Below are 13491 nucleotides of genomic sequence, written 5' to 3'. Positions count from 1 at the left end.
CTAATAAACAAGAGGAGGGGGGGCGCCCTTAGCTCGGTTGGTAGGGCGTCCCCCCCATGGGCCTCGGCCAGCAGCGGACCCGGGTTCGATTCCAGCCCGCGGTCGTTCTCTGCATGTCACTCCCCTCTCTGCCCCATTTCAACTCTGTCTCTTAAAAACTATCAATAAAGCATAAAAAATGCCAAAAAAAATAATCTTAAAAAAAAAAAAAAAAACAAGAGGAGGGAAGTCCATGTAAGAAAATAGGAGCATAAATAATCAGAGTAAGTCATCTTGCTGCAATTTCTGGTTTGAACTTCACAACACCGAGCTACTCGTGTTCCCCGACTGTGAAGATCCTCCTTCCTCCTCATTCCCTGGATCAATCAGATGGAAGAAACAAATGGAATATTTAAGTTGTCGTCATTTCAACTCGTGCCAGGAGGAGAGCTTCAAAGGGCCTCGCCATCTTCACGTGCGCCCACGGCCACGTGGTTCTCACATCTGCCTGGCCCGGTGACACACACCGCCGAGGGAAACACGTAGCTCTGCTGGAGACGCTCGGAATGTTTCCTCTCTCAACGTGTGTGTGTGTGTGTGTGTGTGTGTGTGTGTGTGTTGTCTAAGTGCACGTGGGTCCACCAGCCAGCCGGCCACTGAAACAGTCTCAACAATGTTCCCTATGCAGAGAATTTCAAGTGTCATCATTTGCACGTCACCTTCAGAGATTGTTATAGATATATTTAGCGTCTGGAGCGATAATAGACGACAGAGGCTTTACATTCTCTGTGTGGGCTGAGTGTCTAACCTTCAGGATGAAGACTATCACACGTTTTATTAATACCTCTTTTTATCACTTCCTCGTCATTAGCTAATATTAGGAGGTGATGGATGTCAATGAAGCTCGTGGCTAATGTCCCAACTGAGGATGGGACATTAGCCAAGAAAGAACAAATGACATCCACAGGAGTTTGTGATTTGGCCCTTTTACATTGCGAGATTTTGACATTTTCACCAGTTTCCCGGAGAATAAAACATGGATCTTGAAGAACGAAACTCGTTCTTCCATCTAAATAAGGATTTCAAGAAAAAACTAACTGACTAACGACAGACACCATCTTCTGGTAAACATGAATATGAGATCTGTGATTTGGATTAGTGTTTATATGCTTGCGGGATTTTAAGGGATGAATTAACGTAATACTATTAACGTAAACTTTAAATAAACCAGTGACATCGTGGACGTGCTTTGCTGAAGTTCATCTGCGGCTGGCTGGCCTCATTAATGGTCATTCGGTCATAAACCTAAGATATGACACAGTAAAATGTTGGAGCTGATAATGAGACAAGATTAAGAGTTAAGTAGTCAGCCTCACTGTGGTTCATCCTGAGGGGAGCAGGAACATGGATGTCTGCGCAAATTTTCATGGGAATGCATCATCAAACAGCTGTTGAGACATTTCATAAATGTGAACCTTACGTCAGGGGATCATTGACATCTTTAAGGTGAGTCATCTGGGGACCATGAATGTCAAACACAGTCCATCTGTTCCTCAAAAGTAAAAAGCTCAGGGTCTACATAACCAGCTTTTGGGACCAGGGTCTCTTGTAGGTCAACGATGTTCAGCCAGTGAAAGTGACTCTTGACATAGAAGCAATACAACTTTACTGTTCAAACAGAGATAGCTGCTCGCTGCACTTTAACCTACAGCCGACATCAGACCTGAGACTACAGCTGTGGCTGAAACCACCTGAATCAGGAGACACAGATAAAACCAAACGTACTGTCCTTATCAGGTTTATCGCTTTAGGGGCCCGTACAGTGCCGACCTTATTCAGCACCTTCTAATCAATGCAGTTCACTGGGCCGGGGCCAATGGGTTAAAGAGCGGTTGGTTTATAGCACCTGCAACTAGTTCACTTCACAGTTGTAGATAATTCTGACTAAACTTTGTTCGATTCCCTTATAGAAATGATGAAGCAGAGTTTTACACTGTTAACCTGATCCATCTCTTTGTTTCTGGCGTTCAGTGAAGGGAACGATCATTTTCTCTGTTTTCATTCATGCTCCCCTTCCTGCACAGAGGGAATACAAAGCAAAGCCAGTCAGAAACAAAGTGGCACTGCTGCAAAGCCGGTGACAAATAGACACATAAATATCACAAAGGCACATCGAGTTGCCAGGAAACACTTCAACAAGGAGAGTTGACCCCGGAGAGCTCAGCTCTACAGCTGTTCTCTGTCACTCTGCTGACACCTACTGGTCCAAGTTTGTAGTAACAGCCTCATGGATCTAAAAATAAGGAAGTGAAGGTTTACTTTTCTTTGATTTAATTTAATGACATCAAATGATGCTCCTTTGTTAGAAGTATTTTGTAAATATAGTTCATAAAGCAAAAAAGCTCAGAACCTTTCATGTTTAATGATTGCATTTATTGCTGAATATTCATTTTAAATACATTATTGCACTCATTTTTAGGGTTTGATGTGAATGTTTTGGGCTGATTTATAAATTCCTAACATTACAGGAAATAGTGATATTTAATAATGAATGATGCTTTATACTTAGTTAAGACCCATTAGATATATGTTGGGGAACATCAAGATAGATTGCTTTGAATGATAATACAAAGACTAATGATAGTACTAGTAATATTAATATGAATCCACTGCGAGTGCTACTACAACAATTATCATTATTATTATTGAATAACTAATTTCTTCAGGGAGCGGAGTTGACGTTAGTGAAGCAGAACAAACGATAGATCATCAGAAGCATCAACACTTTATATGACTCACACTCCATCAGGAGAGAGGAAAAAGTGATACAACAACACATGAAACAACAACACCTCATGTTCTGCTCAGTGTCCACATGACTAATTCATGGCTTTTCCATTTTAGAGAGTTAATCAATGAACAACCTCTCACTGCTACATTCTATTTTCCAGTGTTGCACATCTCTCTCTCTCTCTCTCTCTCTCTCTCTCTCTCTCTCTCTCTCTCTCTCTCTCTCTCTCTCTCTCTCTCTATATATATATATATATATCTCTCTATATCTCTCTCCCCTCCTCTATCTGCTGGCAGCTTGGGGAGCAGTGCCCTATCTGGACAGCAGGTGTGCTCTTAAGCACTGCAGCGTTCAACCCACTGCAGTGCTGCCGTGTGTGTGTGTGTGTGTGTGTGTGTGTGTGTGTGTGTGTGTGTGTGTGTGTGTGTGTGTGTGTGTGTGTGTGTTTGTGTGTGTGTGCGCGTGTGTGATTGTGTGTGTGTGTTTGTAAGAGAGAGAATGAGAGAGAGAGAGAATGTGTGTTTGCAGCAGCCTGGCTGGGACGGTGCCTTCCAGCTCGGCCACCGCTGCTCCTGCCACTCTGCTGAAGGAGAGGGGGGGAGAGAGAGAAGGCTGGAGGAGTGGAGGGAGACAGAGAGCAGAGGGGGGACGGAGAGACAGAGGGAGGTAGAGGGAGAGAGAGAGAGAGAGAGAGAGGAGTCCAGGCCCAAATAAAGCCATGGGGGCCGGGGCTGGGCTGGGCCCCCTCTTGCTATAAATACGCTGGCCGTCTGGAGGTTCGGGTTTGGTGGCTTGTGCTTAGGACCGGCGACTTCCACCACTGCTGCTGCTGCTGCTGCTGCTGCTGTTCTTCTTCTCAGGGGAGTCTCCTCATTCTCCTCCTCCTCCTCCTCATCCTCCTCATCCTCCTCATCCTCCTCATCGTGGTCATCAGTGTTCTGGGCATCCAAGATGCCTCGAGTGGACTCAGACCTCAAGCTGGACTTCAAGGATGTCCTGTTCAGACCCAAGAGGAGCAGCCTGAAGAGTCGCTCAGAGGTCGGTGCAGTAATACTCGTCATAATGTTATCAAGTGTTACAGCTTCATCAAACTGGAGATCAGGACCCTTCTCATGGGGCAGCTGTTCTCAGGAAGCACAGTTTCTGTGATGGGTGATGTAATAGAGATGTGTTGACTGTTTATAAATGGAGGAGGCAGCATTCTGGGGCCTTCTTACCCCGTCGGCTACTCTCATATTATCATTGATGAGGTGGTGTCTGAGTAGAGCTGAGTACTGTGACTGAGTGTAATTTAATATCTCGTCATTGTCTTGTACGGAAGCCAGTATGTGTGCACCACGTTCTAAAAGCCTACAGCCTGACTGTAACAGTGAGGTGACCTTCTCAAAGGACAGAAAACAACACAGGTCGGTGTCAGAGCAATAAGTGACTGAGAAGAAAGTGAAACGACAAAAGAAAAAGTGGAAGAGCAGAGGTGAAAAGGAAGATTTGACCAGAAAACATTTCTCTCAGTTATTGACATGTGAGGCCGGTTGAAGAGGCCTCGCTGTGTCTGACACCCAATGATTCAGGGACAAAAACAATCCGCCCCTCATTCGTCCTCCTCATAGCTTCCTCCAACTTAGATCTGTTTCACTCGATCAGGAGCTTGGTGCCAACCCAAGATCACCAGATCACCAGATCACTAGATCCCCGGTGGAAGGTGGGAGCTTGGCATGCAACATGAGACGCCGGGCGCTTCTGAGTAGACGTGTTTAAAAATAGTAGCGCGCGTGGTCAGTCAGAGCACATTCCATACACAACTCTGATATCAGGGATGACTGACACACACACCACAGCTCAGAGAACAGCAGCTACTCCAGGATGTAGAGTAAACACCAACTCTATACATCTCAGCTCATCCTCTCCATCTCATACGGCGCATCCAAAGAAAAATGTCTGAAATCCCACATGGACGTCTGAGCTCATTGCAGCATGTCGGTGCTGCAGCCAAATGAAACGACTCTGGAAGCTTCTGTCGACACCGTGACGGCTGCTGTTTGAATGATGGCAGCGTTTAACAGGAGCAGAAATCCTCCTGTCGACTCGGAGCTCAGACAGCCGACAGTGACAGAGTTGTTTATAGGAGAGGAGACGGGTGTCGGAACATCACGGACGATAAAGAGCATCAGGACCACAAACACAGAGCTGCTGTCACACACTGATGCAGCGACACGTTTTATTGCAGATGATCACACGTCTGATGCAAATTACAAAGCAAATCATGGAACTCATTTTACATCCTTCTTTTTTTTAAATGGATGACATGCACAGGTCTGACACCTGATGAATGTCCTTTCACATCTGTTTCAATCTGAATCATATGTCGCATGACTGTTAAAAATCCTGCTGAGTCAGCTGCCTGTGTGAGAAATGGCCCTGCATTGATTCTCTGCATCAAGAAGATGGACGAGCGTGGCCTGGACGCTCCTCCCTCCCATTCTTCTTTCAACACTTTCTTCTGTCTCTTATCATTGAAGCCTCGTTTTGACTGTGGTTCTTGACTGGGATGTTTGGTCCACTTGAGGCTCACATCCGTTTTGTCCGGGCGACAAAATGGCCAGAACTGCTGCATCATTTCCTGTCTGCTACCTTGGATGGTTATAAACTGAGCTTTTAGACTATTTCTACAGATGAAAGAGTTTTGCACATAAAATAGCTCATGTCTATTCAACAAAAAGATCCAGCATCCCCAAAAACTGTTGGCTTAAACATATGACATTAGTTTTACGGCACCTTTTCACTTTTCCTGGAGCTAATATGAGTTTGCAGTTTGTTATAATAACTAGAAATAGTGATTCTCAAAGCATTCCAATCCACCATGTTTTCTCCTAATATCATTTACTTGTGTATTAGTGAACTGTTAGAAGGTCATCGTACTGACTGACTCAATTTGTTAGAAGAGGATTGTGTGAATCTGTATTTCGTCTTTGTGAGTTGCACTAAAGCTGTAACATCTGCAAACTGCAGCCAACAGTCCTGTCCTTTCAACTCATTGGGATAATATTTATTCACAGAGGCGGGACTCATACCTATGATTTGCATCACGGCTGCAGACACATACTTTCCCTGTAAAAGGAGCAGCCAGTGTGACACAGTGAGCTCTGCTTGGTTCACGTAGCCGATCACGTTACAGGCTGCGACACAGGCCGAGCGGAGCACTGGGTCTAAATGATTCAGTGCGTCCCCCATTATGACAACGCAGGGTCAGCACATGAGTCACTTGAGCTGGTTCCCCCCCTTCTAAGATAATCTGCAGCATCCCTGAGTCAGCAAGATAGATAATCTATCAGTCACAGAATACATGATAAGCGAAGGAAGAAAAGGTTTATAAAAACATTTGTTTTTATTCTCTTCGCCTGCAGGTGGACCTTCAGAGGACCTACACATTCCGCAACTCCAAGCAGACGTACACCGGCATCCCTGTCATCGCCGCCAACATGGACACCACAGGGACGTTTGAGATGGCGCAGGTCCTCAGCCAAGTGAGTGAATGGGTAGAAATAAAATAAACAACAGCATCATTGTGTTGTTGTTGTTGTTTTTGCATTCGTCAGCGTGTCCCCTTCCACACAAAGCAGAAACCAGGATGCTGCCGTGGGGGAAATACATGAATTAGAAGCCTCGTCCTAGCAGCAGTAAAACATCTGCTCACTTGTGGGATGAGGCTTGTTCTCTGTTGTAGGCAGTGTTGTGCAAGTTCACACCACTCATGAACTAGTTCAAAGTTCAGTTCATACAAGTAAACATGAATAGTTCACGGTCATAGTTCACCATTTAAATTCTGAACTAGTTCATAGTTCAGTTCGTTTCATAGTTTTAAGGTGGAAAGTGAGAATGAAAGACTTAACTTGTTAAAGAAAACCTTATCCATCACTACCCCTTGCCTTTACTGTCAGAATCTTTATCAGACAGTGTGTAAAAGTCCCTCTCTGCTTTCTCTTTCCATCTGTATGAGACCGAGAGCTGTTGTGTTGCAGGTATGGCCTGCCCCTTTAAGGAACGTTTGTAGTGTGTGACGTAGTGCACCTGGGCATTGTGGGAAAAGACGCTAAAAGTGTGTATAACGAGAAGTGACGGAGCACCTAGAGGTGATGCGAGTCTTGCTCCTGCTGTAGATCCGAGAAATAAAGTGGCCGCATTCCAAGTAAAGAAACATCTCCTCCTCCTTATTCACGGAGCGGTCCGGACGGCTGGTTACCGACCAGACAGCGAGCCAAGATAACCAGTGACAGGGGCGGCTCCTGGTACAGAGACATAGGAGACTGATTCATCATGACGTGACACATGCAATGTAAAACAATACATTAACATCTCACCATCATCCTCTAACCCCGGAGACGCACCGGAGGTAGAAGCGCTGTGAAAAGCGCTCCGCCTCCTTTCCTCCCCCATGGTAAATACTTGGGCTGTTCGCACCGGCAGCGTAGCGGCCACACAGACACACAAGCACATTATCTCCTGTGGGGGGGTGGCGGCTTCAGGCTTGCGTAGGTCAGTCACCTGTGAAGACCAGCATCATTTACCCCTGAACCAGCGCGGAGAAATGATGATGAAATGTAATATAAAAAATGTAAATATAAAATTAAATGAAAAAAAAATTTAATCAAATTAAATATATGTTTTTTAAAATTAAATTAAATAGGGAAAAAAAAAAAATAGAAACTGCGCGCGCACATCCTGCGCAAAAGCCCAATGCGCACATCCTGTGCAAAAGCCCAATGCGCGCGGGCGCAGTTTATTTTTTTTTATTTTTTTAATTAAATTAAATTTTTCCTTTTTTTATATTTAATTAATTTACATAGTGTAAGATAATTTGCAATTAATAGGAGAAATCCTGCCAATTTTAAGAGATCAGTATAAAGTTGAGAGTAGTGGGATTCAAACCCAGGACACTCTGGTTTGAGAACTGGTTCTCTACCTACTAGGCCACACCACCTGATGATTTCCCTGAGGAACTAATCAGAATAACAACATGTCCAAATTACCGTGTGTGTGTCCGTGTTATTTTATGCTGCTTTTGATACACACTTCAGAGAAAATATTTTCTACCTTAATACATATATTTGACAGCCTTACTTAAAAATTACTTTTATATTATTGGATTTTAGATACTTGATTTAACATGCTTTAAAAACCTATTGTTAGAGAATAACCCAGTTATTGTCCATGAAAGAAAATCTTTAATATCCTTCAAGTACAATTTGATGTACAACCAGCAATCAGTGCACGACAAAAATAAACCACTTTATACATTGCAAATAAAACACGATATAAAAACCCTATAGACTAAGTAGCAGGGGGAAATAGCTTTTAATAAATGAATTGATAGGTCGACCAACAGAAAATTACCCGTCAACTATTTAGATATTCTTGAAACATTTCATACTACTAATTTCCTGTTGTGTTTCTAATAATTATTAATGTTGGTGACATTTCCTTGATAAATGGGTGGAGGTTGTATTACCTCTGCTAAGGAGGTTATGTTTTCATCTCTGATTTGTCAGTCAATAGGTTTATGTAATAAACTACTGGACCAATAACCACACAACTTGCTAGAAGGAAGCTGCATGGATCAGAGATGAACCTATACGGCTCTGTTGAGCTCTACTGAGTGCCAGTCTAGTGAATGAATCTGGAATCTTCTCTCAGAAAACATTCCCCCCCCCATAGGGTTTGTAGTGTGAAGCGTATGAGGTGTTTTATAAAGATGTGATCGAAAACGTCAGACCAAGTGAATCCACTTTATTTCAGCATGAACAGAAAAAAAAGAAGGGATTTTCATTTCACCTCACAACAGTTCCTCAGCATGATGCATACAAAGAGAAGTATAAAAACCTACTCATTTTGGCAGCATAGTAGGGACATTTGCTGATGTCACCACCCGTGGCTCCGTGGACAGGCAAGCCAGCATCTACAACATCCTCCTGGATGGCTCCCTGTGTGAACAGTCAGGCGGCGGCTCGCACAGAATTTACGCTTCCGCCTCAGGTGTGTCCCTGACGCACACGCTGCAGTGATAGACTGCGGTTAGAGTCAAATATGAATAAAAAAAAGAATGTGTTCAATGAACGCGTTCTTTTGCGTTCGTTCATGCACAACACTGCAAACCAACCAATAAAGAAATGGACGGGGGTGAAAACACACCCTCCTAGGCGGAGTTAAGAAACCATGGTGCCATATTATAGAAGGAAATATCACAAATAGTTACAGGGGGGGGGGATTTCTACTGTATTTAATATTGTATATTCTCTGTCTCTCTGCAGCACACCCTCTTCACAACCATTCACAAACACTACTCCGTAGAGGAATGGAAGAACTTTGCTGCTGCTCATCCAGAATGCATGGAGGTGAGAGTCGCCCACATCTCTACAGGAACCTGAGAGTGCACATTTTATCTATACAGATCTTTTCCACTCTTCCTCATAGCATTTAGCGGCCAGCTCCGGCAGCAGCAACGCAGACCTGGAGAAGCTGTGTGCCATCGTGGAAGCTGTCCCCACCCTCAAGTACATCTGTCTGGACGTGGCCAACGGCTACTCCGAGTACTTTGTGGAGTTTGTGAAGACGGTCAGAGGGAAGTTCCCCAAACACACCATCATGGTAAGAGAGAGGCCGGCGGTTGTGTGTCCGGTTAGAGCTGCGTGCTGAACTGTAACGTCCTCTGTGCCTCTGCAGGCCGGTAACGTGGTAACAGGGGAGATGGTGGAGGAGCTCATCCTCTCCGGGGCCGACATCATCAAAGTGGGCATCGGGCCAGGTGGGTGCATCTGATCATAGTCTGAGGAGTGGGTCCACACAGAAATACACACACACACACACCTAGGGTCAATCTAGAGTGTCCAACAGTTTGACCCCAATCTGGGAGCAACCCGGAGAAAACCAATGTAGACACTGGGACAACAGGCAAACTCCACACAAAAAGGCCCAAACTGGGATTCGGACCGGTAACCTCCTCACTTAGTGCTGCCCCTCCTGGTGTTTTCTCTTTTTAATTTATAGTCTCCAGGTGCTTCTTACAGCACATTTAGCATATATACGCATTATAGAGTCACTGAGTCCATGCTCCACTCTCAGGGTGAGAGGTACAGCTCTCAGGTTGCTAAAGAGAGACTGGAGCACTGGTTTGATTATGAGGTGCTGTACGTGAAGTACATATTATTATTATTATTATAGATAGTGGTCTGAAGATTGACTTTTCCAATGTGTGTGTTGAAGGTTCTGTGTGCACGACGAGGATCAAGACCGGAGTGGGTTACCCACAGCTCAGTGCTGTCATAGAGTGTGCAGACTCAGCCCATGGACTGAAAGGACACATCATCTCTGTAAGTACAAAAACGAAGTATTATTGTAGAGTATATATAATAAGTACACTATACTTAAAGCTTCTTATTCTGCTGGTGGGAATCAGTCACCTGTCAAAAATATCAACTATGGCCGAGTCAGGTAAAGATAGTGTAATAATAAACTAATATTAACCTGATCCATTGATTAGATCAATATAAGAGCCTCAGCTTTTAAGAGAATATGTTTATCTTCTGAAATCACAGTTAGTGATTAGTCAGAGTCTCATGATGATAAATATAGTACTAGGATGTGGCCACTAGGGGGGGCCTCAGTCTGTCTGGCTGAGCCCATGTGACTAATTTGTTCTCTGTATAGGATGGAGGCTGCAGTTGCCCCGGTGATGTCGCCAAGGCCTTTGGTGAGACTTGTGGTTTTTGTAGTTTCTTCTCATGTCACAGATTCACAGTTATGATCTACAGAATCTAACCAGCACCACGTCTGCTCTGCCTCCGCTCCTCAGGGGCCGGGGCCGACTTTGTGATGATGGGGGGAATGCTCGCCGGCCACGACCAGTGCAACGGGGAGGTCATCGAGAAGAATGGCAAGAAGTACAAACTCTTCTACGGCATGAGCTCCGACACGGCCATGAAGAAGTACGTGGGCGGGGTCGCTGAGTACAGGTGAGACACTGGTGTCTGGAGATGCTGCGAGTTTCTGATTCATCCTGATGATTCAACAAAGACCTGTACTCACTGGGCCTGAGTTCTGTGTGTGTGTCTCCCTCCTTCTCCTTCAGGGCATCTGAGGGGAGGACGGTGGAGGTGCCGTACAGGGGAGACGTGGAGAACACCATCCGTGATGTGCTGGGGGGGCTGCGCTCCACCTGCACCTACGTGGGCGCCGCCAAGCTGAAAGAGCTCAGCAGGAGAACCACCTTCATCCGTGTCACACAACAGTCAAGCCACATGTTCACTTAGCGGATTGTAGACACACACACACACATATAAGGCTGCGTAATATGCATTGTACATGTGTTATGCAGAGTTCAAATGTGCAATATTAGGACAGTTGTGTAACATTCAGGAGGAGAAACACACACACACACACACACACACAATGACCTTACCGCTGTCACTCAGGATATCTGCTGTCATGAATGTTATTTTCCTGCAGGTTGACTTGAAACTTTCTCCCAGAAGCATCACCTCCCTTAAACCTACAGCGAGTGCGTTTACATGCTTACAGACATAATGTGCTATTGATTTCATTTCTGAATGGGTCATGTTCAAATGACATGTTTCAGTTATAACAGCCTAGGGACATGAAACCCTCCACTGAGGCATGTGTACTTCTGATATCTTTCTAAAGACTCGTTTACCCTGAGCATTTCTACAGTAACAGCATATCAAGGATGGGAGCTAACACTTTGCATGTAAACACACTCGGCAGCAGGAGTCTGATACGTCTCCGGAGACCGATCGGTTGGAAGGATTGTTTCAATCAATGTGTGCAAGATCCCAGAAACGCCGCCCTTTAATTGTCACTGGAGAAATCTTCATGTCGCAATAAAGTGAATGCAGAGCCCTCTGCTGATTTCACCTCTCGTGTTGATCATTACTCGGAGCTTCTCCGAGCTCTGCAAATCATTTTCACCACCACATTCGACTTTCTTTATGTGTCATTTTAAGTCTGCATGCTTGTGTCGGGATGAATCATCTGAGTCAGAGGAACCTGAAGATGAGCAACTGTTTCACACATTCAGTATATTTCAGATGGTTTATGCTGCTATAGAGTCACATCTGAGTCAAACCGACAATTTTCTTGGAGTTTAAACATGTTGGTTGTTAACTTGCTAAGTTTCAATTATTTAACTATCTAACTATAACTAACTCAACTGAAACTGGTTGGTTACTAATACTACTGTGCCTGAGGTTCAGTGAGTGTTTAACTTCTTGTCACAGAGAAACAATTGAAGCAATTTGACAATTTAAAATCATGACAAACATGAACTGAATCAATATTTGTGAATATATAAACGACCTCAGTAAAAACCTTCATGGGAAATAAAATGGAACAAACATCTGTTTACCTCTGTCTAATGAGACACAACAAAAAAACTTCTTCTGATCAGCAGTGGTAGACAACCGTTTTGTATCTGTAAACAAAAGTGACTTGTTTCAAGAGTAAAAAAACCAAACCCCTTAAGAACACACACGCACAGACACACACTGACAGAGAACTCATATCCTGAAGCATGAGCGTTTAACCTTCACTGAGGAAAAGCAACAGTAGCAATAAAAAAACATTTGCACAATATTTGCATTTAATTGTAAAGTTAATATTTCAGGGTTTTGGGTCTAATCTTCAGTTCTGGAAAATACCTGTCAAACAATTATATACAGTCATATTTATCAATGCAAATGTATTGCTTGGACATTAACTAAATCATTGCCAATTAATTGAATCACCAGTCAACCAATAAGTCTCCGCTATCCATGTTCACAATGGGTGTGTTTTGGGCGATCTGGTGGTCACGTGACCACATTGAGCCGGACAACACTCCAACATGTCATAGCTTCATAAACACACAACCTAGATACACACATACAAAAGATGGTACAAATAAGAAATATATGAGGCGACAAGCTGCTGAGACACTTTCAACGACACAGTGCTGTTTGACTGTTTGGGCTTCGACAACTTAACAGACCAAACGAGTGGAACCTGTGTCGTTGATCCTGAAGAGAAGGCAGCTCTTCGCTCAGCTGCTTCTCCTGGTCTGATCACACAGGTCTTCTGACGATGCTACGGCAACTTCCAACACAACACAACTGTCTCAGTTCATCACACACAGACACACTGAGTCATAACCCCCAAAAGCACCAAACCATGGAAAGAACAAATCATGAGAACGAGATTTTTTAAAATACTTTTTATTGTCTTTGTTTATGTTTTTCAAAAGAAAAGGAAGAAAAAAGAAAAAATAGGAAGAAAAAATTCCAGACGTAAACTTGTCGTCCTGCTGTAAGGACGTAGTTCTGCTACGCCCTGTCCCCCGGGGGTCTCCTCTCTTCAATCATCTTGGGACTCCGCCTCCCGCAGCCAGGTGAAGAAGGCCGTGACGGTCTTGAGGGCCACGCCATTACCCAGCTGATCGGCCAGGTCATTGCTCGTCCCCGACTTGCAGAACGCGCCCTTGGAACTGACGTCCTTGTCATACATGCAATGGAAGAAAATCCGGAGGAGGTCTGGAGAACAAATACATGTCAGTTATTGTTTCAGCTGTGATGAAACAGAAATAAATCCCATGCTCTGTGAAGTGAGACCAATTCCTAATCTTATCAATTCAATTAATGAGATTTGTATCTAGATAGGAAACATTAAATGTGATGGTT

The 13491-nt window shown here is 44.1% G+C and overlaps 1 protein-coding gene across 2 annotated transcripts; it reads left to right on the top strand.

Annotated features, from left to right (window-relative positions):
• The first annotated feature begins 3408 nt into the window (after positions 1-3408).
• Positions 3409-11694, top strand: LOC128461813 (GMP reductase 1). 2 transcript variants are annotated; one of them, XM_053446936.1, is made up of 9 exons: positions 3409-3808; positions 6175-6294; positions 9076-9159; positions 9239-9412; positions 9488-9569; positions 10028-10134; positions 10472-10514; positions 10617-10776; positions 10893-11694. In XM_053446936.1, exons 1-9 carry the CDS (start codon positions 3722-3724, stop codon positions 11071-11073), a joined length of 1038 nt encoding a protein of 345 aa, XP_053302911.1. In that variant the 5' UTR covers positions 3409-3721; the 3' UTR covers positions 11074-11694. The 2 variants fall into 2 exon arrangements, with proteins under 2 accessions (XP_053302911.1, XP_053302913.1); XM_053446938.1 differs by lacking the exon at positions 9076-9159.
• The last annotated feature ends 1797 nt before the right edge of the window (positions 11695-13491 follow it).

Source organism: Pleuronectes platessa, chromosome 18, assembly GCF_947347685.1.
Source record: "Pleuronectes platessa chromosome 18, fPlePla1.1, whole genome shotgun sequence".
NCBI lineage: Eukaryota > Metazoa > Chordata > Actinopteri > Pleuronectiformes > Pleuronectidae > Pleuronectes > Pleuronectes platessa.
The sequence above is the reverse complement of the archived record's forward strand: the minus strand, read 5'-3'. Positions and strand labels throughout refer to the sequence as shown.